The sequence below is a fragment of the Nycticebus coucang genome, chromosome 22 (assembly GCF_027406575.1).
Source record: "Nycticebus coucang isolate mNycCou1 chromosome 22, mNycCou1.pri, whole genome shotgun sequence".
In the NCBI taxonomy this organism is placed as follows: domain Eukaryota; kingdom Metazoa; phylum Chordata; class Mammalia; order Primates; family Lorisidae; genus Nycticebus; species Nycticebus coucang.
In genome coordinates, this window is record NC_069801.1 from 16,043,105 (window position 1) to 16,069,041 (window position 25,937).

General features: G+C 55.0%; 1 protein-coding gene across 5 annotated transcripts in view; it reads right to left on the minus strand.

The window, feature by feature from the left end:
* Nucleotides 1–25,937, minus strand: part of RAP1GAP (RAP1 GTPase activating protein) — a 50,055-nt gene that overhangs the window by 8,195 nt on the left and 15,923 nt on the right. For all 5 annotated transcript variants that reach the window (XR_008376817.1, XM_053575209.1, XM_053575212.1 and 2 more), the window contains exons 3-18: nt 19,998–20,091; nt 13,956–13,991; nt 13,038–13,085; nt 11,960–11,998; nt 11,325–11,510; nt 7,740–7,843; nt 7,375–7,453; nt 7,054–7,107; nt 5,901–5,984; nt 5,586–5,686; nt 5,323–5,452; nt 4,134–4,289; nt 3,686–3,757; nt 2,956–3,042; nt 2,445–2,582; nt 586–717 (exon numbers count right to left, since the gene is read on the minus strand). Coding sequence is in view for 4 of the 5 variants with exons in the window: in XM_053575209.1 (XP_053431184.1) it covers nt 586–717; nt 2,445–2,582; nt 2,956–3,042; nt 3,686–3,757; nt 4,134–4,289; nt 5,323–5,452; nt 5,586–5,686; nt 5,901–5,984; nt 7,054–7,107; nt 7,375–7,453; nt 7,740–7,843; nt 11,325–11,510; nt 11,960–11,998; nt 13,038–13,085; nt 13,956–13,991; nt 19,998–20,091 (1,540 nt within the window). In the remaining variant the exon portion in view is untranslated. The remainder of the gene's footprint in view (nt 1–585; nt 718–2,444; nt 2,583–2,955; nt 3,043–3,685; nt 3,758–4,133; nt 4,290–5,322; nt 5,453–5,585; nt 5,687–5,900; nt 5,985–7,053; nt 7,108–7,374; nt 7,454–7,739; nt 7,844–11,324; nt 11,511–11,959; nt 11,999–13,037; nt 13,086–13,955; nt 13,992–19,997; nt 20,092–25,937) is intronic.

Sequence of the window (25,937 nt, forward strand, 5' to 3'; positions counted from 1 at the left end):
CCAGGACCTGACACACAGTAGGTGCTCACAGGAACTCAGGGCCAGGCCCACAGTAGATCTCACAGAGTGCACACCCACACAGCAGCCCAGGTTCTGACACACAGTAGGTGCTCACAGGATCTCAGGGCCAGGCCCACAGTAGATCTCACAGAGTGCACACCCACACAGCAGCCCGGGTTCTGACATACAGGTGGTACCCACAGTCTGACACACAGCAGCTCTTCCCAGAAACTCAAAGCTTGACGGTAGGTGCCCACACAGCAGCCCAGGTCTCAGCACACAACGGATAGGACGTTGTCAATAAGGAATGTGACATAGAGGCTGCCCCAGAGGTGTCCTGCAGAAAGTCGCACCCCAAAACATAGGGGCTAGAAGGAGGAGAGGGCCAAGGAGCTACAGAGGAGGCTGTAGTCTCTCGGTACCCTAGCATGCCCCCATGGAGTGCAATGGCTAGACTGAGCCCAGACCCCAGGATGGGCCATGGACAGCAGGGCAACAGAGAGAGGTGGGCCAGGCCTCAGGAGGCAGGGGAGAGCTGAGGGCCCTTGGGGGATGGGCAGGGGACTGTACAAAGAAGGCACTCACTATTCCAGCGGCCTTGGCCAGGTCGGGGTTGTTGGGTGCAAAGCTCCCACTGTGACTGGTGGACACAGTGCTGGGCTTCTTATTGCTCAGCCCCATGGCATCCATGGACTGGCTGCGGCTCCGGATGACCCGCTGTGAAGGGGAGAGTGGGGGAAAAGAAGCACAGGATTCATAAGGCCCCACCCTCTTGGGGAAACCCAGGAGCTCAGGCATCTGGTCCCTTCCCCACCAATGCCATTCTAGGTGACCCCAGGAAGTCCCCCTCATATGGCCTCAGTTCCTACAGGCAGGTACACATGGTGACTAAGAGTATTTGGGGCTTGGCTTTGCTACTAACTTGCTGGGTGGCCTTGGGCAAGGCACTTCACCTCTCTGAGCAATACAGGCTGCTATACCCCGAGTCTCCTTCTCATGTGGTTGTTACAAGGACTGCATTTGGGTCATGAGCCAAAGTAGGCACAGAGAGCCCTCCAGAAACCTAAATCTCTTTCCTGTTAAGGGCCTCTTAGGGCTTTCTTCCCTCCTTTTCTTCCTTCCTTGCTTTTTTCAGACGAATCTATACCAAATGCTTGTTATGGGGCCAAGTGCTTTGCGAGCATTCTGTCATTCAATCTGTCCTACAAGGTGGAGAACAGCATCATACCCATTTCACACATGATAAAACTGAGGCAGGGTGAGCCTGGATCCCATATGACAACTCCCATGGCCTTAACCGTGGACTCTGCTGCCTTGGAGAAATCATTTGACGTCCACCATCCAGTACTTAATAGATGTGGGACCTCAAAGAGGATACCTCTGACCTGTGTTGACCCCACCTGCGCCCTGTCCCCAGGGGCAGGGCTCTCTCCAAACTTCTTTCTCAAAGACAGTCTAACTAAGGTTAGTTCCATGGTCCCAGCACAGGCATGGGCAGTTGGGCTAATGCCCCTGTGCAAACCCATAGCTCTAGCTCTGTAACCTGCCCTGGCTGGGTGGAAGAGATGATGGTAAGGAAGCTTCTGTGCAGGGCCTTGCAGCCTGAGTGAGTCCAGGCCCTGTGCAAGGAGAAAGAGTAAGTCCCCTTCCTCCTCTTCTTACCTGGACAATGGGTGGCAGGGTTTTACACTTTGCTTTTTTACTTGTATTGCACTAAACTAACTGCTTCACAAACAGAGATAACTGTATGAGGTAAACTTCCATTATCCTACTCAACAGATAAAGACACTGAGGCTCAGAGAGTGCTCAGGATGGTCAGTGGCAGAGCTGGGATTTGAACCCAGAGTCTGTGATCTTAAGGCTAAGCTAAACCAGGAACAGTCAGGGTAGATCACAGGCCTGGTCCCTCTCCAGTGGTCACTCAGTTCACATACCCCTTCTGAAACCTCTATTTCTTTCCCTCAGTCAAGACAGAGGCCTCCTCTTCTCTTATCTGCCTGCCAACCAGGGAGCCACTACCCATTGTACCAGCAGCAGAATTCCCAGGTAAATTTCCAAGCTTAGGCTCCACCTCCAACCACTAACTCCTCCCCAAGCCGCAGCCCTTCCTTACACTCTACTCCCAGCCCCAAATTCTACCCAAGGCCCAGGTGACATCCCCAAGTCTAAGCACATCCTGAAGCCTAAATTCACCCCAAGCCATGCCCCCAGCCCCCTCCCACGTAAACCTACTCTAGCCACACCCCTGAGCCGACCAATAGCCCCACCCACACGAGCAGACTCTAGCCATATCCCCCCACCTCACCCCCTTGTCCCTTAGCTCCACCCCAGCCCCGCCTCCCGCACAAGCCAATTCTAGCCACACCCCTGCGCTGTGTAAAGTAGCCCCAGGCTCCACCAGAGCCACAGCCCTTCTCCCACCAGGTAAACCTGGGGCCCTTCACCTTGAAAGACTCGAAAAAGCCACCCCCACCACCACCATTCTCCATCTTGTCCTCGTCGCCGCCCAGCCCCATCATGGACTGGCTGTGGATGTGCAGCTCCTCATAGAGCGTCTCCAGGAGGGCAGCTCGTGTCCGCTCCTGTGGGCCAAGCCAGGTAGTCAGGGGCGGCCCCAGTGAGCAGCCCCCACAATTCAAATCCGGCCGCCTACTGAGTGAGGGCCACCTGCTCTGAGTAAGCAGGGAGCAGGGAGGGCCCTTGCACCACCTTTGCTCAGACCAGAGCAGGTCAAGGGTTCCCTCACGGCTCCTTCCAGATGTGGGTTCACATTCTCACCTCCCATCCCCCTCCTCCCCAGGGTATCCTCTGGCAGCCTGCCCACCTCTGAGCCCCTCCTGGGCATTCCTCACTACCCTTGCAATGTCCTGACTCCCTCTTCCTGACACAAGCCCTTCTCATCCACAAAACCATCCTCCCCCAGATAGCCCTCCCATGGCTAAGGGCCCACCCTACCTCCAGTTTGGCAAACTTCTCTGCCTTGTAGCATGCATACTCAGCATTGATCAGTTTTGTCAGCAAAAATTCCTGGAACTCAGGCCCCTGGGAACCCCCAGTGTGGAGAAAAGGAGAAAGGGGGATCAGATGAATACAGAAACAAGGGGCAAACCCCCAATGGGTCAGGGGCTAGCAGTCCTGAGCCAGGCTCTGCTGTGGCCTGGGGGTCACCCTCTTCACTCCCAGAAGAGCATCTCCCTGGGCTCAGCTCCCCAGGGCCCTGTGGCCTTCATGGCCATCCATCCCCCACAGATGGTAGGGTCCAGGTGGGGGTCTCCTACTGCCTCTGTCTGGGGCAGCAGAATGTGCTATGTACCGGGCTGAAGCCAAGGCTTGAAGTGTGGCTTCTGAGAGGTGAGAGATGTGTGCCCTCCTCCCCAGACATTTTAGAGAAAAAGAAGACTGGAACCATCAAAAACAGCATAGAAAGAGGAAAGGCTAGTCTGCTATAGAAAATGTAAAACAACAATGTAGTTTACCCTGCAGCCTTGTTTTAAAAAAAAAAAAGCCACATTTTTTTAAGTGAACAGAAAAGCCAGGCCCCAGGTGCACAGTTGTAAGGGGGCCCAGCTATTCTGACATGCAGTCAGGCCTCAGGACCTTGGAAGGTAGAATGTGTGTACCCCCTCGGGCCCCACCCATTTAGTCCGACTCTGCCCATGACCAGGGTTTGGGGGCTGCCTCTTACCTTCCTGAACACGGCAGGGTCCGGGAGGGGAGGCCCAAAGAAGGGCACGTCATCTCTTGCTGTGACAGACACCTGGAGGGGAAGGCAGCTGTCAGTCCCTATGAAGGCCATGGCCTGTTCTGCCCATACCAGCAGAAACCGCTAATCCACCTCCCTGCCCTGCCCCTTGTGGGGAGTCTCCGTGGATTTCTGCTGCTTCATCCTTTGCCCTGAGTTTGAGCAGTGAGGAGGGGAGGATGAAGGCTGAGGAGGCGAAAGGAGGCTTCGAAGCGGAGAAGGGTAACCAGCCTTTTTGAGGGGATGAGCTTTGGGAGCACAGAGGGTGTCATGGGAATCCCCCAACATCAGAGCCCTCCACAGTCCCCTGAAGCTGAGAAAGGCACCTCAGTGAGGGCAGAGCTGTGGCCAGGGCTGTGTGGATGCCCTGGGAGGCTCCTAGATCACCCACCTTGTAGAGGGGGCCATCAGGACCCCCACCCTCGGCCTGCACCACCACATAAGCATGCAGGAAGTTGGATGCAATCATGTCGGGCACGAAGGGCGTGTTCTCATCCTGGAAGACCACAGCTACTATGTCATTCCCGATGTGCCGCTTCCGCTGCAACTGAGCACAGAGCCACCACGGCCCTCACGGTCTGGCCAGAGAGGGGCTCACTGGGAAGGGGGTGCCCACATGGGTTTGGGAGGGTTTAGGGTAGACAGAGGACATGTCTAAGGATTTGCTGCCCTGCCCAAAAGTGCTAAAAAGATGTAAAATTATTTGTTTTCTTAGAATCCTGTGATAGATGAGGAAACGAGGCCAAGAGAGAAGGGACCTGTAAGGTTCTACAATGAGCTAGTGGACTCAAGCCCAGTCTTCTGGCCCCCAGCCCTACCTCTTAGCCCTTCTCCTATCTAAATGCCCCCCAAACGGCCCCTCACTGAACAAACAAGGTCTACTTGGTATACATTCGTATTGCTAAAATGAACAGAGGCTCTTATTAAAATAAAATGACACTAAAAATAAGGAATTAGTGCTTAAATTTTCTCACATTACCCTTTTAACTCCCTGGGCTGAGGACATGGGGTAAGGCAGACCACCCTATAGGAAGCTCAGGATGAGGTGGCAAGTTTCTGAGTTTAGTTCCTGGAACGTGTCCTGAACTTTCCTGACTCTGGGCCTTTGCAGAAGCAGTTCTCTCCACCTGGAACTGTCCTCCTCCTCCTCCCATCTCTTTCACGGTCTAAAAGTCCCTTTATCTTGAAATCTTTTCCTGACTGCCACCTCTGCCAAGACTCAGTATCCCCACATGTCCCCATGATGCTCTTCACATCCCTAAAAGCACCAATTCACATCTAGAGAGTTCTTTCAATGTACCAAGTACTGTCCTAGTCACTCTGGGTATATCCACCATGCTCAGCTATGGGGTAAATGCTATTATTATTCCAATGTCCCAGATGTAGAAACTGAGGTTTTCCTAGCATTGCAGCAGCCTATCTCCCTGCCCCAACTAGAGCCCAGAAGTGGGGGGATGGGATCATTTTCATCTCTGTATCCCGGGCCCATCACTGAGCCCAGTGTGATGGACACTGAGCACACAGGTAGATGGGGAAAAACAGGCAGAGGTGGGAAGCAGGTGGGTGGGTGCCCAGGCTACCTGCTGGGCGTCCCCTTCTGTGTAGGGCAGCTTGGTGGACACGTGAAACATGATCTCCTTGTTGCGGAAGTTGCAGTACACAGATTCGGTCCCCGTCTGCCCATGGGTCACGTCCAGGCCTCCTCGGAACCTGCTCCCAGGCCCCCCAGGCCATGGCTCAGTCTCCAGCCCCAGCCAGGCCTCCAAGGGGCCAGGACGGGGCTCCCTCCCTGCCCAAGGGCATAGATCAGATTACACTCTGCTTACCCTACTCTTATACTCACCCCTTAAAGTCCTGCAGTTTGACTTTCTGGCCAAGAAATTCGAGGAACTCCACGAAGGCAGGACTTTCCTCATTAGTGCTGAAGAGTTCTTCCTCAGAGGTCTGGGGACCACATAAAGGGGCCACACAATCATTGCAAGGGAGCTTCTGAGCATCCCCTGCCCTCCTGTCCTCACTCATACCCACAGAGGGCCAGAGGGAGGACCCATGGCAGCCCCTGGGTTCCTGAGTCCCTTGGTGGGTGCCCTCTCCTGGTGACAGTCCCGGATACAGGGCTGAGTGGGCTAGGGCAGCAAGGAGGAAGAGGGGACCACACCTGCCCGAGTTTCTGATAAATGACTCCAAATTTGAAGTTATTGCTGATAACATGCTCGTCAAAGGTGACGATGAGCCGGGAAGCCTGCAGGACAGGATAGAGGGGTAAAGAGAGTGCTACAAGTTGCCCTCACGTGCCAAGCCTTGAGCCAGGCTCTCTGTACTCATCATCTTGGGTAATTCTCAAAACAGCCCGGGGCGGGGAGAGCCACTCCAGCTGGCCCCTCCGAACCGTGGTTTCACAGAACTTGAGCAACTTGCCTACAGTAGACGGCTCGTGAGTGTATGTGGGGTTGGAGCCTGACCCCGCGTCTGTAGGATCCCAAAACTTAAGCTCATTGCTTCTGAGTTTTCCTGTGAGCCCTTGACCACGGCCAAGTCCACCCCACTCCACTCTGTAATAGTCAGGTCACTCCTTAGCTCCTTTACAATCCTACCTCATCCTTCTAGAGCAAGCCAAGTCCCACCAATTTGCCATGGGACATTGAGCAAGTTCTGCTCCTCATCTTGGCCTTAGGTTCCTCTTCTGTGAGTAGGAGGCAAGGCCTGACTACTGAGGCCCCTTCCTTCAGGACATCTTTCCTGGACAACTCCATCCCTAGGGAGCTTACCCTGCTCTGGAATTCAGTCAGGGCCACTAGGATTACATGCCTTTCTTCATTTAGGAAGCCCCCCTGGCTCGTTGAAGATAGAAGCCCCAATTCCCACCTTGTCACAGTGTCTGGAACCCAGCAGCCAGCACCCAAGCTGGGAGAGTAGTTGCTGTCCATGAAGCAGCATTTACAGGGCTGCCTGGACTGTTCTCTCTCTGAGGTCACCTCTGAGACCAGAAAGCAAGGCCATGTGGAAAAGACCCATCCCAGGGGAGGACTGAAGTATAAGTCACTCTTAGGAGGGTCCCCACACAGCACTGACAGTTTCCAGACCTGAGTAGGCCTGCCTCCAAGGCAGACAGCCTGGTTTAAATGCAGCCTTGGGTAAGGCACAGAACTTCCTGTGATTCCTATTTGCAAACTGTGGACTTCGCAGGCTTATTTTGAGGATTAAATAAGCGAACTTGGGGAAATACCCTGCATACAAAAGGAACCCAATAAATGATCAGCCATCCAGTTACCCACCCACCCTCAGTGAGCACGACCCAGATCCAGCCTTACCTTTGGGTAGAGCACAGGATAGAACCGATCTACGTTGACATCTTCACACACCAGCTGCAGGGGGAGATAGGTAGGGTGTGAGGCCAGGCAGGAAGGGATGGGGTCTCCTGGGCCTCACTGTTGCTTAGAGAACTGGGGTCCCCTGGGATCTGAGGGTGCTATAAGGAGTGCAAAAATGCACAGGCAGAGGGCAGGCAATCAGGAGAACATGTGGTAGCCTTGGATATGGTCGGAATATGTGAGACGCAGGACCACAGAGACAGGGCTGCCACTGAAGCCTGATTGGGTGCCCACCTATGGGGTTAGCACAGGAGGCCTCACCTTTGCCATCTGGACCACGTTGGGGAACTCAGTGAGGCAGGAGATGGGGATGACATCATGGTATGTCCGGCACTTGGTCCTGAGAACAGAAAGTCACATGGTGAGGGGCTGGGCAGTGGGACAGGAGGATGCGCGGCCCTCCACATGAAGTAAGGCCAGAGAACCTTGCTATGAGGACCATAGGTGATGATAAACACCAGGACCTGGCTTGGGCACTAACTTGCTGTGTGACCTTAAGCAAATCCCTGCCCCTCTCCGGGTCTCGATTAGGAGAGTGGGTGAAAAGAGATAGGCTCTCCGATTATAAGATGTTGGCCCTCTTTGCCAGGCAGAATCTTCTCAGGACTCTTCCCCTCTGCCCTCACCTGAGCAGCAGCCGGAGGTGTTCTTGGTCTCCGATGACATCATACTTGAGTGAGAAGACAAGGTGGCCGAGGGCAGTGTCCAGTGAGTAGTAATTGAAATGTTCCTGTGTTGGGAGGGAGGAGTTGGGGGAGTGGGTGAGGCTGAGCTTGGGTCTTCCAGAAACCAGACCAGAAGCCAACTCATTCCCAGATGAGGGATCCTTTACCAACAGCAGGTGTCATGGCTAATAGCAGACTCCACCTCAGACAGACCTGCATTCAAATCCTAGCTCTGTCCCTTACCAGATGGTCAGCCTGGGAAGGTCACTTCACCAACCTGTGCCACACTTTCCTACTTTGCAAAATGCAGGCCAGGTGCAATGGCTCATGCCTGTAATCCCAGCACTTTGGGAGACTGAGGCAAGAGGACTGCTTGAGGCCGACAGCTCAAGACACGATGAGAGTAAGGCCAGGACTTTGGTGGTAGCCATTACTGAAACAGATGAAGTGTCTGGCACAGACTCAGTGATCAATGAATGTCTGTTGTACCCTCGGCTCTCTGGGTCCCCATCAAAGTCAGGACCATACAGGTACCTGCATACCTGTCTTCAGACCTTGCCCTTCTCAAGGCAGGGCACATAGCAGGTGCTCAGTAAGAAAAAGCCAACTAGCTGATTGCACAACTTATGGCTCTGTGGCCCCTGAAGCCAGGGCCCATGAGAAACAGGAAGTGAAACATCTCATAACACACAAGGTGGCTGGCTGAGCAGGTTTCCACTTGGAGAAGAGGGCACAGAGTTGGAAAGGGACACCCCAAAGAGCATGAGGGGTGGCTGCAGCAGGAATGGCACCACTGGAGAGGAGCCCAGAGCCAGCACCTCTTGGTGGGAAAGTCCCAAAGCCAAGGGCTGGGAGTACAGGGAGACACCACCCCGGCCTGGCCCTGGGCTCTCCCGCCAGCCCCAGCCCTGGGAGTGGAGCTGGCTCCCGGGCCACACCCACCCCAGGAATCACCCTGGAAGTAAATCCTGTTTAAACATGAACATCTGTGCTCAGCAGCCAGGCGGGGAAAGAGGCAGGGGCCCGTGGATGTGTCCTGTAAACCTGCAGGTCAGGGGCATCCGGAATGGCCCTGGGGCATAGTCCCCCAGTCCCGCCTGGGCACAGAGGGGAGAAACCACCAAATGCCTGGTACCATCCACACAGAGGGAGTGGCAGGCACTTGGTAGGGAAGTCCATGGAGTGGGGAGTTTCCCTTGACCCCCCAAGGCCCAAAGGAGCCTAAGGGACACAGTAGGAGAGAAGACTCAAGAGTCCTAGGAAGTCAATGTCCAAAGTCACCCTAACCTTCTTGCCTGCCAGATCAGGGCCCAGTGCCCAAATACTTGGCTGCTCCCCCATCCCCTCCACCTGGAGTCAGGGAACAGCCCTGCCTCTCTGCAGACCCTAGGGCTCCTCCCCCTGAAACTGCTAGCTTGGTTCCAGGCATCATGCCTCTTCTGAGGTACCAACTGGTACCTCTTAAAATCCTGCTGTGCTCAAGGTCTGCCACCTACATGTGTCATTCATCACTCCTTCAGCAAACTTTTCTGAGTGCCAACTATATGCTAGGCCCACACAGTCCCCCCAAATTCCAACTACCTGCCAGACCCAGCTGAGAGCCTCTGGACAGCAGGTTACAGGTTTCTTCCCAGGGCTCAGCCGGAGGTGGAATTCCAGGCTGTGTTCTGGGTCTGTTCCCAGGCAATGGCTCCTGAACCGGGCATGCCGGTTTAGTTCCCATTATAATGAATGTCCCCCAATCTCACCGGTTAACACCAGCATCTCCCAGGGTCAGGCCAATGCCGTGGTCCCAGAATGAGGTCTTTCCCAAAACCCCAAGGAATCACCCCTCCTCCCAACATTCACACACACACACACACACCCCTAAGAGTATGGCCTCTCTCATAGCATATCTTAATGGAAAGCCAGCCAGAGCTGGTTCAATTCCAGGCTAAGAAACTATGTAACCTTGGCCAGGTCACTTTACCTGTCTGAGCTTTAGTTTCCTCTTCCGTAAAAACAAAATAATCCTGGGCTTGGCACCTGTACGTAGCACAGTGGTTATGGGGCTAGCCACATACACCGAGGCTGGCAGGTTCGAACCTGGCCTGGGCCAGCTAAACAATGACAATTGCAACAAAAAATAGCCAGGTGTTGTGGCGGGTGCCTGTGGTCCCAGCTACTTGGGAGGCTGAAGCAAGAGAATCACTTAAGCCCAGGAGTTTGAGGTTACTGTGAGCTGTGACGCTGTGTGCACTCTACTGAGGGCAACATAGTGAGACTCTGTCTCAAAAACAAACAAAAAATAATAATAATCCTGATCATCAGCTAACAATGAGCACTTACTATGTGTTAGGCATGGTTCTGTATATGCTTTCCATGTACTTTTATTATCCCCATTTTTTACAGATGAGAAAACAGGATTGAAATCCTGTTAAATAACTTGCTCAAGGTCAAGACATCAATAAACGGAAGAACTAAGATTCCCAGGCAGACTAAGGCTCCAGACTCTACGATGCTCTCCCCCATCTTGAGTGTAAGAAGGTGCCATCTGGCATGGGACCAGACACACACAAGGTCCCAGCATGGGACCTCCCCTCCAGTTCCTACAACCTTACCCAAGAACTCTTGCCAACACCCTTAAGTGACACTTTGACAAGTTGTTACTGGGCAGGGTCCATGCTCTGGGTCCCATCCTGGTGGTGACTGGGGCTGATGGAGGCAGCTCAGGGAGGGGCTGGGGGCTCTAGGTTGTAATGCACGTGCTGCTGCGAGTGAGGGCAGGGAGGCAGGCACCTGCACAGATGTGTGAAGAGAGAGGGGGACAGTGATGGAAAGATGAAGAAAGGCAGAGAAACAGGAGGCAGGAGGAGAGAGCAGGGAATCTCCCAAGGCTTGTTCAAGCCATTCCCAGCTCTGGTCACCCCGGCCATCTCCCAAGGCACACCATGCAAAAAGAAAATCAGGGCTGGTGGTGGAGGGGGACAGGCTGCACTCCTGGGCCACTGGCTTACTATGTGGCTGGACTCCCTGGGCCCCTGGGCAGGTGGGGGCTAGGGGTTTTATCAATCCCAGGTCCAGCCATGATGTTACTGTGTCCTCCCAACCCCTACCCCAAGCTGCTGAGAGATGGGCCTGGGTCTGTTGTGTTGGCTGCTGTATACCTGGCCTAAAAAGGGCCAGGCACATAGCTGCTATTCACTATTTGCCAACCCCGACAGAGTGCTTACTTCGTCCCAGATGGCATTCTAAACACTATGCAAGCACTGGTTCATTAAGCCTCACAGCAACCTCATGAGGTATCATTACTGCCACCATTTGTACAGGTGAGGAAACTGAGGCACAGAGAAGTTAAGCAACTTGCCCAATGTCCTAGGTAGTAGGTGACAGAGTCGGGATTTGAACCCTGGTTAACCCTGCTGTTAACCACTATGTCATAATGCTGCCTTTTCCAATAAATGTTTATTGAATGACCAAATGAATTTACCATGCATCCTCCCCTCCCCGCTAGGCCCAGCCTCCCAGGGACTGGACTGTGACCCACCCCAACCAGCAGCCACCCACCTTGCCAAGAAAGTGCTTCCGGTAGATTCGGGCTGTAGGGTTGCACTCGAGCTTCACCTTGGTGGTGGGCGACTGTAGGGGCTCTGTCTCAGGAATGCTGGTGATTTCATGGTTGGTGCCTTCAATCCAGTAGCCCCCAAACTGGGGTAGCAGGATGAGAGGAAAGGGCCCTTCTCGCCCCAGGACCTGAAGAGGGACTCAGCTGAGAGCCACTCCATACTGCACCCCACTGGGGGCCCCAAGACACCCTCCCAACCCAGACCTGGGACTACTTTTGTCATGGCTAAAGGGTGCTAGTGGACAACTTGGAGCCTACGTGGGCCCCAGGGCTCAGATCCACTCTGTCAGGGGTACCTGCTCCAGCCCTTTCCCTCAGCCAGACCAGACAGGTGCCAAGCCCCGTGTCCCAGTCTCTAAGATAGGGGCCTGGGAGCACGTAGAGCTGGGGGCATGACCTTGGCCCAGGAGGCTGAAACATTTGGTTGAGAAGTTTTAAGGGTTCAAATAGGCTCCGAAGTCTTAGGTCTGTAAACTGAGTCTCCAGCCCCCACAGCAAGGCCTGTGGTCAGACTCCAGAGGGTATCCAGATGCCCTGCTGGGAGGGTAGGGACAGGCTCTCAGGGCTAGCCAGGTACCTCGTGGACACTCGGGTAGGGAATGTAGTCCTCCTCCGTCTGCAAAACATAAGCAGGGCACAGCTGGGGAGGGGTCCTTGGCCCTTACATCTTCCAGGCTCCTTGAGACCTGCTATCTGTTCAGCCAGCCACCTAGGAGCCACCTGGGAGCACAGATGGGGGGCAGCCTCCTCCCCCCCTCTCAAAGGTAGGGGAGGGGCTTGGCCTATGATGACCCTACAGGCAGGAGGCTGAGATAGGCTTAGCTCACTGAGTGCTGGGGTTCCCTCTGCCTGAGGAAAGGAAGGTCAGTGCCTCCCCAGAAGAAACCCTGCCAGCCTAGGAGGTATTAAACACAGATTCTGCCCCTCCCCTCAGAACTTCTGGTACGGAGGTCTGGGCGGGGGGGAGGGGGGTCTGAGAATTACATTTCTCAGGAGCTCCCAGGTGGCACTGACACTACTGGTCTGTGGATGCCTGCCCTGAACAAAGCATCAGGCTTGCTGCCCATGAACCTTCCCTAGAAGGGCTGGTTTTATAGGGCTTTGGGGGCGGGTCCCAAGGGACCAAGAACCATGCCAAAAAAATTCAGAGTCAAAAAGAGACCCTCGTCACCTGCTGGGGTCCCCCCAGCCTCCTGCCAGTTACCTGACCCCCCTCCCCAGCTACTTCACCCCACCCAGAAAGGAGCTTCACAGAGCAAGAGCTCATAAGCCTCCTAGGGCCTGGGTTTGAGTCTGCCTGCAACTGCTGATCAAAACTGATTTCAAGGAAAACATTTTATGCAGCTGTCTTTGGAGAGATAAGGACTTTGGGGTGGGAAGCCTGGAGAGGCATGGTGAGTTTGCAGCCGTGCGGCAGGAGGGGAGGTGCTAGAAGGAAGGCCCCACCCCTCTGGCAGGGGAGGAGTTCTCCACATCTCAGAACTGCGGTCCCCACAACCCCGTCCCTGGCACATAGTAAGACTACTTCAGAAAAGTGGCTGGACTCCCTGGGCCCCTGGGCAGGCTGCTTTGATGGGCAGCTGCCAGGGCTTCCCAGACCCTCCCCTGCCCCAGGGAGGGAGCCTGCTGGGAAGCAGACCGCTAGGCCCACCTACTTTGAGGGGTGGTGGGAAGGAGCATCGCTGTTCATCCATCCTGCTTCCCTGCAAGAGAATTAACACTGGTCATACCCCTCCCTGTCATGCCTGTCCCCTTTTTACACCCCTTCCATGCCTGCTGCTGACTGTTGCCTCCCCCCAGACTTTACCTCCCCCAGTCCCAGTGGAAGGGGAAAGCCCTCAGCGCCCCTGTGGATGTGGGAGTACCCCCAGGGCAGGGTGCTGCCTGACTCATCCTGGTGGTGACTGGGGCTGATAGAGGCAGCTCAGGGAGGGGCTGGGGGCTCTGGGTGGGAACGCACGTGCTGCTGGGAATGGGGGCAGGGGAGCAAGCAGCTAAACAGATATGTGAAAGGGGGGGGCAGAGACAGAAAGATGAAGAAAGGCAGAGAAACAGGAGGCAGGAGGAGAGAGCAGGGGATCTCCTGAGGCTCGTTCAAGCCACTCCCAGCCCTGGCCACCCCCCTTGCCCATCTCCCAAGGCACACCAGGTGAAAAGCAAATCAGGGCTGGGGGCAGGGGCAGGCTGCACTTTAGGGCCACTGGCTCATTAATGACTCCTCCACTTGCAGCACAGCCCCCTCCTCCCATTCTACCTGGGAGCTCTGGAGAGCCTGTGCGGCCTCCTGTGGGGTGGGCTGAGGAGCTGAGCCCTGCCCTATTGGGGACCTACATAGAGATGGGAGCCAAGATGGGCCCGCAGGTCAGAGAGGGGCGCTGGTCCAGTCTCCATCCTCTACCCTGACCCCCAGACAGAGGACTCTAGACAACAAGCTGCCACCATCTTCTCTTGGCATGGTCTGTTGAGGGCTCCTGGCCTGTCCTCACAGGCGTGCAGGGCTAGACATAAAACCAGGGTCCCCAATCTGCATCTGGCTCTGTGGCTCCCCAGAAAGGCTATAGAGCCATCCTCACCTGCATCTTTTCAATCATCTCAAACAGATCTGTGTTCTGCAACAGAGATGGAGGAGAGCAAGGTCAGTCCTAGGGGTGGCCCAGCTGGTCCTGCCAAGCCCCAGAGAAGCCTCCACCCAATCCAGGTGCCTTCATTCTGCTGATGACTGAGGCACAGAGCACCAAGAGGGAGTGGAGTGGGGCACCATGGTGGGGGGCTCTGTGCAGAAGACTCGAAGAGCTGGGCCACTGACAAGTAAGCGGAGCCCAGAGCCCAGCCCACTCCATCCACTCCTCTCCCCTGAAGGGCTGCTGCCCTTGGAAAGAGACAGATCTTCCCCACTTTATTGCAGATTGGCACTCAGGAGTTCCATGACCCAGCTGCAGAGATGAGACCAGCTAGGAACCCCAAGAGGGCCTGTGGTTCTTCCCATTTCCCCTGGAAAAGGGTGAGACTCAGGCCATGGACCACTGCTTAGCCCACCCTGCCCTGAAGCAGCAGAAAAGGACACTGCGATGCCCACTGGCCTGACACCTGTGCATGAGCCCACCCGCACCCTCTCACCACCCCAGCAGCCTCTCCTGAGGCCAGGCAGGGCACACGCAGAGTTAATCTGGCATCTGCCAGCTGCACTTGGCAGCACTGGCCTCTCCAGCGCCAGCTCCCTATGAGCCTTCCTGGAAGGCGGCATCCCTGCTGGCTGGCTGGGCTGGGGGCTGGGCCTGGGAAGCCCCCAGAGCCTCCAGGATGGTGTCCCCCAGTTACTCCAAGGCTCTCTCTGCTTAGGTGGCTCCAGCTGACACATGTGCTATGGGACTGTGCACCAGGAAACTCTCTCCTCTCCCCCCCTCCCTCCTCCTGCTCAAACAGAGGCCTGTACACCAATATTTAAACAGTTTCACTGCACCATGCATATGTTTTGGGTACCAAGGAAAACCCCCGCACACACACAATGGGGTCTGTGCTACTGGGTCTATGCATAGTGGTTTTTATACTCAGAGCTCTATGCTAACCCACAAACACACATGTTGGCGTCCCGAGTGACACACAAGCCCACCCACTCGCACACAGATTCATGTACAGAGAGACATACACACGAATGCAAACCCTCACCTGTGCAGGTGTGTACACAAAGCTACACTAACATCACAAAACTACCCTCTTGCCTGAGACCGAGAGACACCGCATGCATTGACAGACACAGGAAAGGTCACAGAGCTCCACTCCCAGCTCCAAGCCCTCCCTGGCCCGTCACTATCACACACCCTCTTCTGAGAAAAGGAAGAAGCATCCAGCAACTGTGGGAGTAGCTAACTCCCAAGGATGAGGGGCACAGGCCTGAACCTCACATCCCCCTCACACCCACTTGAGTAAAACCATCATCTTTCTCTCACATACACACACACAGCCCTGTCAATGGTCACAAAACACAAACATGCCCATGTACCCTCTAAGGTCCACCCACAGAGGTAAGATCCATTCTGTAAAATTCACAACAGGAGTCCACGGGAGACCATGACCCACGGTCACTTATGTCGCACACAATACCTCCACAGGCGATGACAGCAGAAACCACACACACCTGAAGTCCAAGTAGACAAACACATCCGTCAACCAACACACTGTATAACATCGACTTTAGCATCTGTGCCTGAGTCAGCCACTCAACTTCAGACAGGCACAGTCTCACCAAGTCACACTGATAAGGGGCACATTAATGTTCCCCAAGGCATCTCATTCAAGGTGACAAAATGTGACCAGGAACAATCAAACAGCCTGTCTTACCTAGAGTTACAATCACATAAACACTGACACATGGCACTGTCACCAGGAGTGTCCTCACAGCAACAAGTAACACCCACACTACAGCCTTGAAGGAGCCGCAGATACCTCACACATGGCGAAGGCTGTGAGTGGTGTGGCCCAGATGGGGCTACCCCCAAGTTACACTTAACATTCCGACCCCCCCCAAGGGGGCAGTGGAAGGGGTAAAGTGGTCCCAAAGGATGGAAAGCACACAACCACACACACATAAACACACACACACACAGAGCACCACTGTAGCCCAGACACACAGCGCCACAGGAGCAGCTGCAGAAAGAGCCCTGAGGTCTGGGACTCCGGGGCAGAGGTGCGTCCTGTGACCACAGCGGCGGGTGTCAGCCCAAAAGCTAACACACCCACCATGACGGAGCCTCGTACACCCACCCTGGCTCGGGCAGAGCCTGCCAGGCTCCATAAAAGTCTTGTAGACCCAGCCCCGGGAACCCCGCAGCTAGGACACCCTTGCTCGGATCCTCACCTGCCAGCCGGCCCCAATGGGCAACGAGCCCCTCCGCGGACGGCCGTGGGGCGCCGGGGGCCGCGGCTGCGCCATCCTGAGCACGCTCGGCCCCGGCCCCCGCCCGGGCGGCGCTTCAGCTGGCCCGGCCGCCTCCGGCCCGCGCGCGCCCCGGCCCGGGCCCTCCAGCGCCGAGCTCCGTGTTCCCGGCTCCCGGCGGCGGGGCTGCTTGAACTGGGTTCGCCCGGCAGCCGGGCCCGAGGGGGCGGGGCGCCAGGTACGGGCGGCGCGGGGGCGGGGCGAGGGCGCAGAGGCCCCACCCCCGGGAGGCCCGGCCCGCTGTCCCTACCCCCCCCAACTCCGACACTGCGCCTGCGCACTCTGGCCGGAATGCTCAGTGCTTTGGGCATGTCGGACTCCCCAGGGGCACTTCCTCGGCTCCCCTCAACGCCCTTCCCCCACTCCACCTTCGGCGTCGTCCCAGACTCTGGATACCCCGCTTCAGGGCCTCTAGGACAGGGTTGGGTCCTGCTGTGAGGCCGGGCAGGAAGAGGAGGGGTTACCTTGGAGACAGAGGGCTTTTTCTTGAGCACCTACTTAATGCCAGGCCCTTAACATGTCTCATCATTTTGCCACAACTCACAAGGTACAAATGTCATCCCCCTTATACAGATGAGAAAACTAATTCCAAGAGGCGAAATAGCTTGCCCAAGAGCGCTCAGCTAAGGAAAAGGAAAGGTGGAAGCAGAATCCAGGGGAAAGCCTGGAGCTACTCTTTGGAGTCTCGGGGTCCCCTCCACTCTGCTCTCAGGTCCCTGATAGTGGCTGACCTGTTCCCTTCCCCACACCCAACTCCCCCAGACCCTGGAGGAGCTGGCCACAGTGCCTGGGAGACACTGCCAAGAGCTCATGGTATAGAGGAAAGGACTCAAGTGTACTTCAGGACATGTGGGTTCTAGCTCTGGCTTTGCTACAACTTGCTGAGTGGGCTCTGCCACCTCCCTAGGCCTCAGTTTCCCAATCTGTAAAATACAAGGCCTCTGCAGGCTCTTCCAGATGACCCTGCAGCGTGTCCCTCGCTTGATATAGCCACTATACAGTGGGGACAGGCCTTGCTAGACAGACGTTGGAAAATGGCAAATGCTTCCCAAGCAGTAGCCAAGTCAACACTAGCTGCTCTGGATGCTGGACAGGGAGAACTGCCCACGGCTCAGTGACAAACCTCTCTTCAGCTTCCCAAAAGATCTGCTGGCAGCTGCCTCCCAGTCTCCATCCCCGGGGCCAAGGGCTCCTAGAAGGAAAGCACTGTGCCTTCCTTTCCCTGGACATGGCCCTGGGTCAGCTTTGGGCCCAGCAAGCTGGCAGGAACTCCAGAGATGTGTGTTCCAGACACAGTGTAGCTTTGGTTTTAATAATTAACAGCAGCAAATATTGATTTATGCAGCCACTTCCAGGCCTGAGCACTTCCAGGTACCATCGAAATGCAGCCAAAGAAACATCCATTCCCACACTGCCCTCAGGGGAAGTGAGACCTGCTCATATCACCAGAGATGTCTGTGTGCCAGGTGGTATGGAAGGTGTGCACATATGTGCATGCAGCTGTATGTGTGTGTATAAGGCTCCAAGACCGGATGTGGCTGTGTGTACGTGGGCATCTTGTGCTTGTGTGTATGGCAATGCCTGGGTATACGTATTTGTGTGTTTGCTCATATATATCTCATGCATGTGTACACGTACAAGTCTGAATACATTTACAGACATGTGAATGCATCTGTGTGTCTGATGTCTGTGACTATGTATGTATATAGGTGTGAGTAGGCTATGTATGTACACGTGTGTAGATTTCTGAACTCCTAAGTGGAAAAACTCCTGTGAGAGGAGGATCCTGGGTAGCTCAATGCCTGTACAAATGTGGCCTGCCAAAGAGAAGGGAATGTCCCTTGTGTGTGTTCTGTCCAGCCTGGGGCATGTCATGATGCGGATAAAAGTTCAGCTTCCTTGTTTCTACCTTCCAAAATACTTTCATAGTCATTGCCTAAGTGCAAGCTGGCAAGGTGGGTAGAGAAGGAATTGTCACCTGTATTTTACAGGTGAGGAAACGGAGGCCTGGGGTAAGGGGACAAAGATTTTCCCATTGGCCACTTGCCCTTCAGACTGGTTCCATCAATGTTATAATATACACAGAGTTAGGGGTACTGGAGAGGGAATGGAGAATGTGTCACAGCCCATTCCTAGCTTGCTGGAGACCCCAGATAAACCATTCAATCTCTCTGGACCCTGGTTTTCTTCCTCTGTCAGAAGACGATGATTCTGGGGTGGGGGTGGGCTGTTGGAAAGAGGTGGTTTGGAGCCTGCTGTCTGAGATGTGTTGGCACAAATGGAGGCTTCTAACCAGACTGGATGGAGGCCAACAAGCCTAAGGGGAGGCAGCTCCTCACTGATCTGAGGAAGCTGTCCAAGCAGGCAAGACCCCAGGTGATGGGCTGCTCCAACTCTTATTCTCTCAGGGGAGAACTGAAGCCCAGGAGCTATGGTCCAAGGGCACATGACCCTCGGTAAGAACCCAGGCGTCCTCCCAGGATACTTAGGGGGAGAGGGACTGGGCGTTTCATTCATGAACCCAGCTGTCAAGTGAGGGCTGTCATTGAGTCGTTCCCTTTCTGCCAAGTCCTAGATCCACAGGGCCAAGTCTTAGGCTGTTTCCCAGGCAGAGAAAGCAGGAGAGGGTCTCTGGAATGCCCTTCTACCACCCCCAGCATCCCTACTTGGGACTCCCTTGGAGATGGTGGTCCCACACATGGGCACCATTCCTTGTCTGTCTGGTCTCCCAGCCTACTTGGCCCTTGTCCCAGACCAGAGCTCTGGGGGAAGAGCCTGGTAGATCCTGCCTCTGCTACTGTCTGACTGTGTGACCTTGAGAAGACCACTTCACCGCAATGAGCATCTGGGTCCTCAACTACAGAATGCTTACTGAGCAAGGTTTGCTGAAAGCACCGAGTGGCATGATGTCTGTGGATGTGTTTTAGGAACTATAATGAGTACTGCAAAAGGGAGGGCTTATTACCCGTGCATCACACAGCCTGCATCTGGTCCTGGCCCCAAGGCATCCAACCTGCATGACTCTGGACAAGTAATTTAGCCCCTCTGAGTCTTGATTTTCTCATGTTCAAGGATGAAATGGGATAATGCATGTAAAGCGTAAGTGCTCACCTGGCACATAATAACTTTCAAAAACTACTAGCAGTTACATCTGGCATTGGATGTTCTGCATAAGTTGTTCAGTTGTTTATCTCTTAACTGGACTATGGCTCCTTGAGGGCAGGGTCTGTGTCAGATTGATTTCTGGCCCCTTGGCACCCAGGCAAGGTTTGGCACAAAGCAGGTACTGGGCACACACTTGATTTTGATGATAACAGCAACAGATACAGGCTGATGTATAGGGCTCTGACTCCTCTGTGCCAGATACTGTGCATGGGCTGCTCCAAGCACTTTTCACCCTCTCGATGGCCTTGAGACGAGCTGTTTGGCCCGTTTACTTCCAGCTGTTAGGTTTGGAACAACGTCCCTCCTGCCCCGCAACAGTCTGCAGACTCTGGTTCAACATCCTCTGAGGCTGGACCAGGCCCACCAAGAGGTCAGGAGGGGTATCTCCTCGGGCACTAAACCCCACTAAACATCTGTTGGATGTTTTACCTCTGCCCAGCAGTCACCCTTAGGCATCTCAGCCCTGGGTGCAGGGCAAACCAGGGCTGGTGGATGTGCCGGGGCAGGGGGTACTTACCTTAGGGTAGGGGAAAGCAGTACAGGAGGGGACTGAGTCCACTCGTGACAAGTCTAGTGCCTGAGGGAAGCGCTGGTTCTGCCCATCACTCCTCCTGGAAGAGAACAAGAATCTCAGGTCAGGGACAGCCCAAGTTGGGAGATTTGGGAACCCTGGAAGAGTCTCACTCTCAGAGTTGGGGTACATGAGAGAGGACAGATTTCATGGAGGAGGAGGTCCTGGGTTCCCCAGGAGGGGGGAAGGATGGGCTTCCTGAGCAGGGCTGCCTGACAGGCTCTGCTTCCCAGGAGATCAGAGTTTGGACAGGGTCTCTCCCTAAGATCCCCTTGAGGCCTCCAGCTAATAGGAGGTCTACAGCCCATTTTAAAGATGGGTAGATTGAGGCAGGAGCAGCGAGGGGTGCTATAGAGGTCTGAGCTTCTGGACTAAGCAGGATGCCCTGGCACTTACAGACCCCGCCGCACCTTTCTCTAAGCCTTTGGGGAAACAGCAGCCTTAGGGCTGAGAGGCCGCACAACTACTGCTGTTGTTGATGATAATAATAATAATAACTGACACAATTGGTCCTACTGTGTGCCAGGCCCGAGGGCATGGACTTCTCACAGATGTTCCTACTTTGTGAATGAGGACCCGGATGTACATGGAGGTCACATAGCTGGTCAACAGCAGCTAGCATCCGCATGACACCTGTCTGACTCCAAGCCTGAATTCAGCCCACACCTACGCCCCTCCCTGAGGAAAGAAAGCAGGTCTGGTGAGGGTGAAGTCAGCTCCTGTCACCTGCCAAAGTTACCTGGGGTCAGGGAGAGGAAATGCCCAGTGGTTCCCGGGACCCAGGCAGTTGGGGCTGGGTGAGCAGGCCTGGCAGCCTAGGTCTACCCTGTCATGTCTGCACCCTCACCCGGGTCCCATCAAGGAGACTGGTCTCTGGAGGATGAGTCAGATGATCCCCGGTGGCCTAAGACAGGCTTCAGTCAGGCAGAGCCGTGGATGCCACGCCCCAAGAGGGGAAGGGAACATAGAAACATGGCCCAGGAAGGAGACTCTGAGGAAGTTCTGAGCCTCCCTTCTATCTCCCCTCAGCCCAGCTTCTCCAGCAGGGAACAGAGGAAGCATCCACAGCCCTGCTCAGGCACCAGATGCATCGCCACTTCCCAGGGGTCCTGGAGCCATAAAAGAGGGGTCTGTGCTGGGCGGTGCTTGATCCAAAGGATGGATAGGGTGGCAGTGGCACTGGAAGCCCCTGGCCTCGGGGTGAGGGAGATATTTTTAGACAGACTGGCAAGGTGAACTCGAGTCAGTGACACAGCCCCTCTCAGCCTCAGTCTCCAAAAAAACTATCACAGAGGGGTGGTGCCTGTGGCTCAAAGGAGTAGGATGCTGGTCCCATATGCCAGAGGTGGCAGGTTCAAGCCTAGCCCTGGCCAAAAACAAAACAAACAAACAAACAAAAAACAACTCTCACAGAACCGGGGCAGCTCATAGGTATTTAACCAGCGAACGCTTTTTTTTTTGAGACAGAGTCTCACTCTTGCTCTGGGTAGAGTGCCCTTACATCATCATAGCTCACAGCAACCTCAAACTCTTGAGTGTAAGTGATCCTCTTGCCTCAACTTCCTAAGTAGCTGTGACTACTATAGGTGCCCACCACAGGGCCTGGCTAGTTTTCTATTTTTTAGTAGAGACAGGGGTCTTAGGCTGGTCTTGGACTCCCAAACTCAAGCAATCTACCTGGCTCAGCTTCCCAGAGTGCCAGGATCACAGGCGTGAGCCACCGTGCCTGGCCAGTGAACACTTATTCATTCACGGTCCGCTCTGGCTTCCCACGTTAGGGTCTCATTAAATAGTTGCTGAACGACTGAAAGAATGAATGAAGATTGGCAGCAGGGCACTGAAGGTTTGCAGGCAAGAGAATGTCCCAAACGCAGGTCCCTGCAGATTGCAAGGTGAGCTGACATAGGGAGAGACTGGAAGTAGGTGGAGGCCAATAGAAGTGGTCCAGGCAAATTCCAAGGCACCTGTGGGATGTCCCTTGGTCAGAGTCAGGCACATTATACCGTCACCACAGTGCTGGAAGGTTGGTGTTACTTTACAGATGGAAAAACTGAGGCTCAAAGAGGTGCAGCCACTTCCCCTGGCAAATAGGTAACAGAGCTGGAATTTAAAGTGCATGCCCTTGACTGAGCCAGGACAGTGCAGTGGAGCGCAGAGCAGAGGCTGCCCAGGAGCAGGAAGTCCTGGGATTGAAGCTCGGTGACACTGGGTACCTGTGAAGGTGGGGAATGCTCTCTGGGTGTGGCCCTGGCTGCTGGGTGCTGGCTGTTGCCTGTGGTCAGGCTGGTAAAGTGGTGACCTTCTATCTGCCCCTATCATGCCCAGTGGTTGGCCAGGCTTAGAGAGTACCTACAACAGGTCAGCCTGGTGGCCGCTCCCTCACATACCCCCCTTCCAAAATTCTCTCAGCCTTAGTTTCTGGGTGTCTGGGTGACCATTTCGCTCAGGATTATTCAAGTTGGCACAGGACCAGGGAGGCCTCTCATGGCAAGGCCACTCTGGCTTCCAGCTGGGACCCTGTCCCAGCGCCCTCAAGCTATCCAGCGCCTGGCTGGCCAGAGTCCGTTCCCTCATCCAAGCAACTCTATCTAAAAAGGCATTACCGGGCGGCGCCTGTGGCTCAAGGAGCAGGGGGCGGCCCCATATGCCGGAGGTGTTGGGTTCAAGCCCAGCTCCGGCCAAAAACTGCAAAAAATAAACAAATAAACAAATAAATAAATAAATGACATCACTGTAGGTAGTGGGAGGGGCTCCAGGAGGGGGACAGAAGAGGAAATGGGAAGCCCAAGGCCCAATGCTCCCATGCCCAACCCTGACAGGGTAGAAAAGGGACAATAAGAATAAAAGCCGGAGGTGGCGGGTTCAAACCCAGCCCTGGCCAAAAACTGCAAAAAAAGAAAAAATAAAAAAAAAGAACAAAAGCCACAGCCCATCCTGTGCCTTACATGGTCTTCAGTCCTCACAGCTCCCCAAGGAGGCAGCTGCTCAGGCTCTGCCTTCTGAATAAGGAAACCGAAGCTCAGAAAAGCTCCTGTACTGGGCGGTGCCTATGGCTCAAAGCAGTAGGGCACCGGCCCCATATGCCAGACGTGGCAGGTTCAAACCCAGCCCCGGCCAAAAACTGCAAAAAAAAAAAAAAAAAAAAAAAGGTTCCTGAAAAAGCTCCTGGACAGCCCAGGGCCACACAGGTAAGGAGGCAGGGCAGGTGTCTGGACTGAGCCCATTGCTCCAGAGCCCACGATCTGAGCTTCAGAACCTGGGTGGCCAACCCTGTAGACCCAGCCAGACAGAGCCTTCCCTACCCCAGCTCGGGAAGGGGACCCAGCACGTCAAGCTGTAAAGTAACAGTGACAGCCACAGCAGCCAGTGCTGAGACCACCTTACTGTATAAACTCATTTCATATTCATTTGGCAAAGGAGGGAACTAAGACAGGGAGAGGTCAGGTAGCCTATGAAGGTCACACACAGCAAATGAAAAGTCTGAGGAGTGAAACCTCCCCCCCCAACTGCCTCTTAGTAAACAGTAGCAGCTCAGCAATGAATGAGCTCAGCCTCTCACCTCCCTCCCCAGCCCTCTGTCCTTCCCTGATCCACAGCCTCCTTCAGCCTTCTTCACTGCTCACCCATCTCCACATTACCCCCCAATCCCCTTCTGCTTGGCCTCTGCAGACCTCCCCCATCTTGGTCTTTTCCTCCCTCTCCATAAACTTGAAGCTCCCTGTCCCTCCCTACTCCACACCTATTCCACACTTGTTTCCTGGTCACCACCATTCCATTCATGTGGGGTCCCCCAGTCTCTGCCTCCTCCCCACATCTCTAAAATTCTTCCTGACTCTATGGCCTGGCTCAGCTTAAAATGCTTTGCATTCCTGCCACATGTGCAGCAGCTGGGAGGAGCCCAGAGCATGCTGGGGACACAGGGAGCTCTCCCCTCTTCCCCTTTGCCTTGTATCTCCACAGTACCCTACAGTTTACATGGGCACGGTCTCATTCAATCACTATAGTGGCTTTTGTTTTAAATCCAGGTGAGATTTATCAACCTTTTTCCAGAGGAGAAAACTGAGGCTCAGAGAGGTTGAGGGACAAGGCCAAAGTCACACACTGGTGAAAGCGGAGGGCTGAGGCTTGACTCCAGCCTAAGGTTCCTTCTACTACACACATCCCTGCTGCCTTCAGCGCAGCCTTTCATACTTGTCACCTGGACTCCCCCCCCCCCACCACCTTCCACCATAGCCCCTGGCTCCTGCAGCCACTGCCAAGTGTCTTCCCAGGTCCAGCTCCAATCCTGCCCTGTCTGGCCTGGACACCTGCCCACTGCCTCCTCTGACACATGAAAAGGCAGCAGCCAGAAAGGAGGGGACTTGCCCACAGGTGCACAGAAAGCCACAGCCAACCTGGGGTCTGGGCCAGGCACACTCTGGGGTCACCTTCAACCCCTGTGCTTGTGTGGCTGCCAGCCAGCCAACTGGCCCCAGCTCCCTCTGTCTCAGGGCGCCTATCTTTCCTAGGGAAAGGGTGAGGCTGGGTGTGGGGGGAAGGGCCCAGCTCCTGAGTGGGATGGGCCAGGCCGGAAGCTGCTGCTGACAGCTCCAGGGTTTCTTGGCAACTGTCACTGCACCTCCCCCCACCCTTATCTCTGCATCAGAGGTAACAATAATAATCGCACCATCCTGAGTGCAGCTCTTTGTACTTTTCAAAAGCCCTCTTTATCTGCTCACTCCTGGGACTTTCACCGGAACAGGAGTGGGGAGATAAGGCAGCCACTAGGATCCCCAACTCCCAGAAGGGCATATTGAGGCTTGGAGAGGTTAAACCACTATCTGGAGGTCACCCAGCATGGGGTGGATCAGGGATGAGACCCCAGGCCTTCCACCGGTCCAGGGCTCATGGGGTTCTTGACTCTGCAAGAGTTATCACTACCAGCTGTGCTCCTGAAGATCCCAAGCCTTTCAGGGCACCAGGGCTGTTAGGGATACACGATTTGCCCCTTTGGCCATCCAGAGGTAGCTGCCCTAAGTGGGGGTCTCCCTCCAGCCTCAACTTTCCCCTCCTCCCTGATCCCGTCCTGCCCCAGACGTCTGTGCTAACCTTGCCCTAGCTCTGTTCTAGCCTCACTGGGCTGCAGGCAGCTTTCCAAACAAGCCACGCTGCTGCCCTGCTGAACCTTTGCATGGGCTGGGGCCTCTGCTGGGGCTTCCTTGGCCTCCTTTTCTACCTAGTGAACCATTTATGCATTAAAATTCAACTTAAACAGGTGAAGCTCTGGAGGCCAGGGCAGGTGACACACAACTACCAACACAGGAAGACTAACTGTGAGCAGAGCAGGGGACCTGGACAGGTGACAGAGCCAGGAATGAGGGCAGGAGGAGGAGCCCATCCTGAGGACACCTGCCCGACACACACAGGCTGGGGAAACAGAGCAGGTTGGTGGGAGGGCAGAGGAGGGTTCATGGGACCCAAGAACCTAGGACAGAGAAGGACCTGTGTGGGCCAGCCCAGGACCTGTGGGGTCCAGCCCAGGACAGGCCAGCCCAGAGGGGCTCAAGAGAGCCCAGTGCTGCTCACCAAGGGGCAGCAGGGGCAGCCCAGGTCCAGGTCCCCTGGGTCTCCCTGGTTTCCTGGTGATCATGCAGGGTAGGGAGTGAGGGGATGGGACACAGACTACATAGTGAGAAGGAAGCTGTTCAGGGCCCCCCACCACTGAGAGACTCCTCTGGGTGGGGACTGTTTCTCACCAGGAGCATTGGGTATGAGGGGCTCTAATCTCCCGCAACTAGAGCCAAGTGGCTGCTCTGGAACTGCCCCCTCCTAGGGGACCGCAGAGGCCCATTGTTTTCTGAGCTCGCCCATTCAGCACTGCCTCCCCTTGCTTGCCAAGGTGCTAGG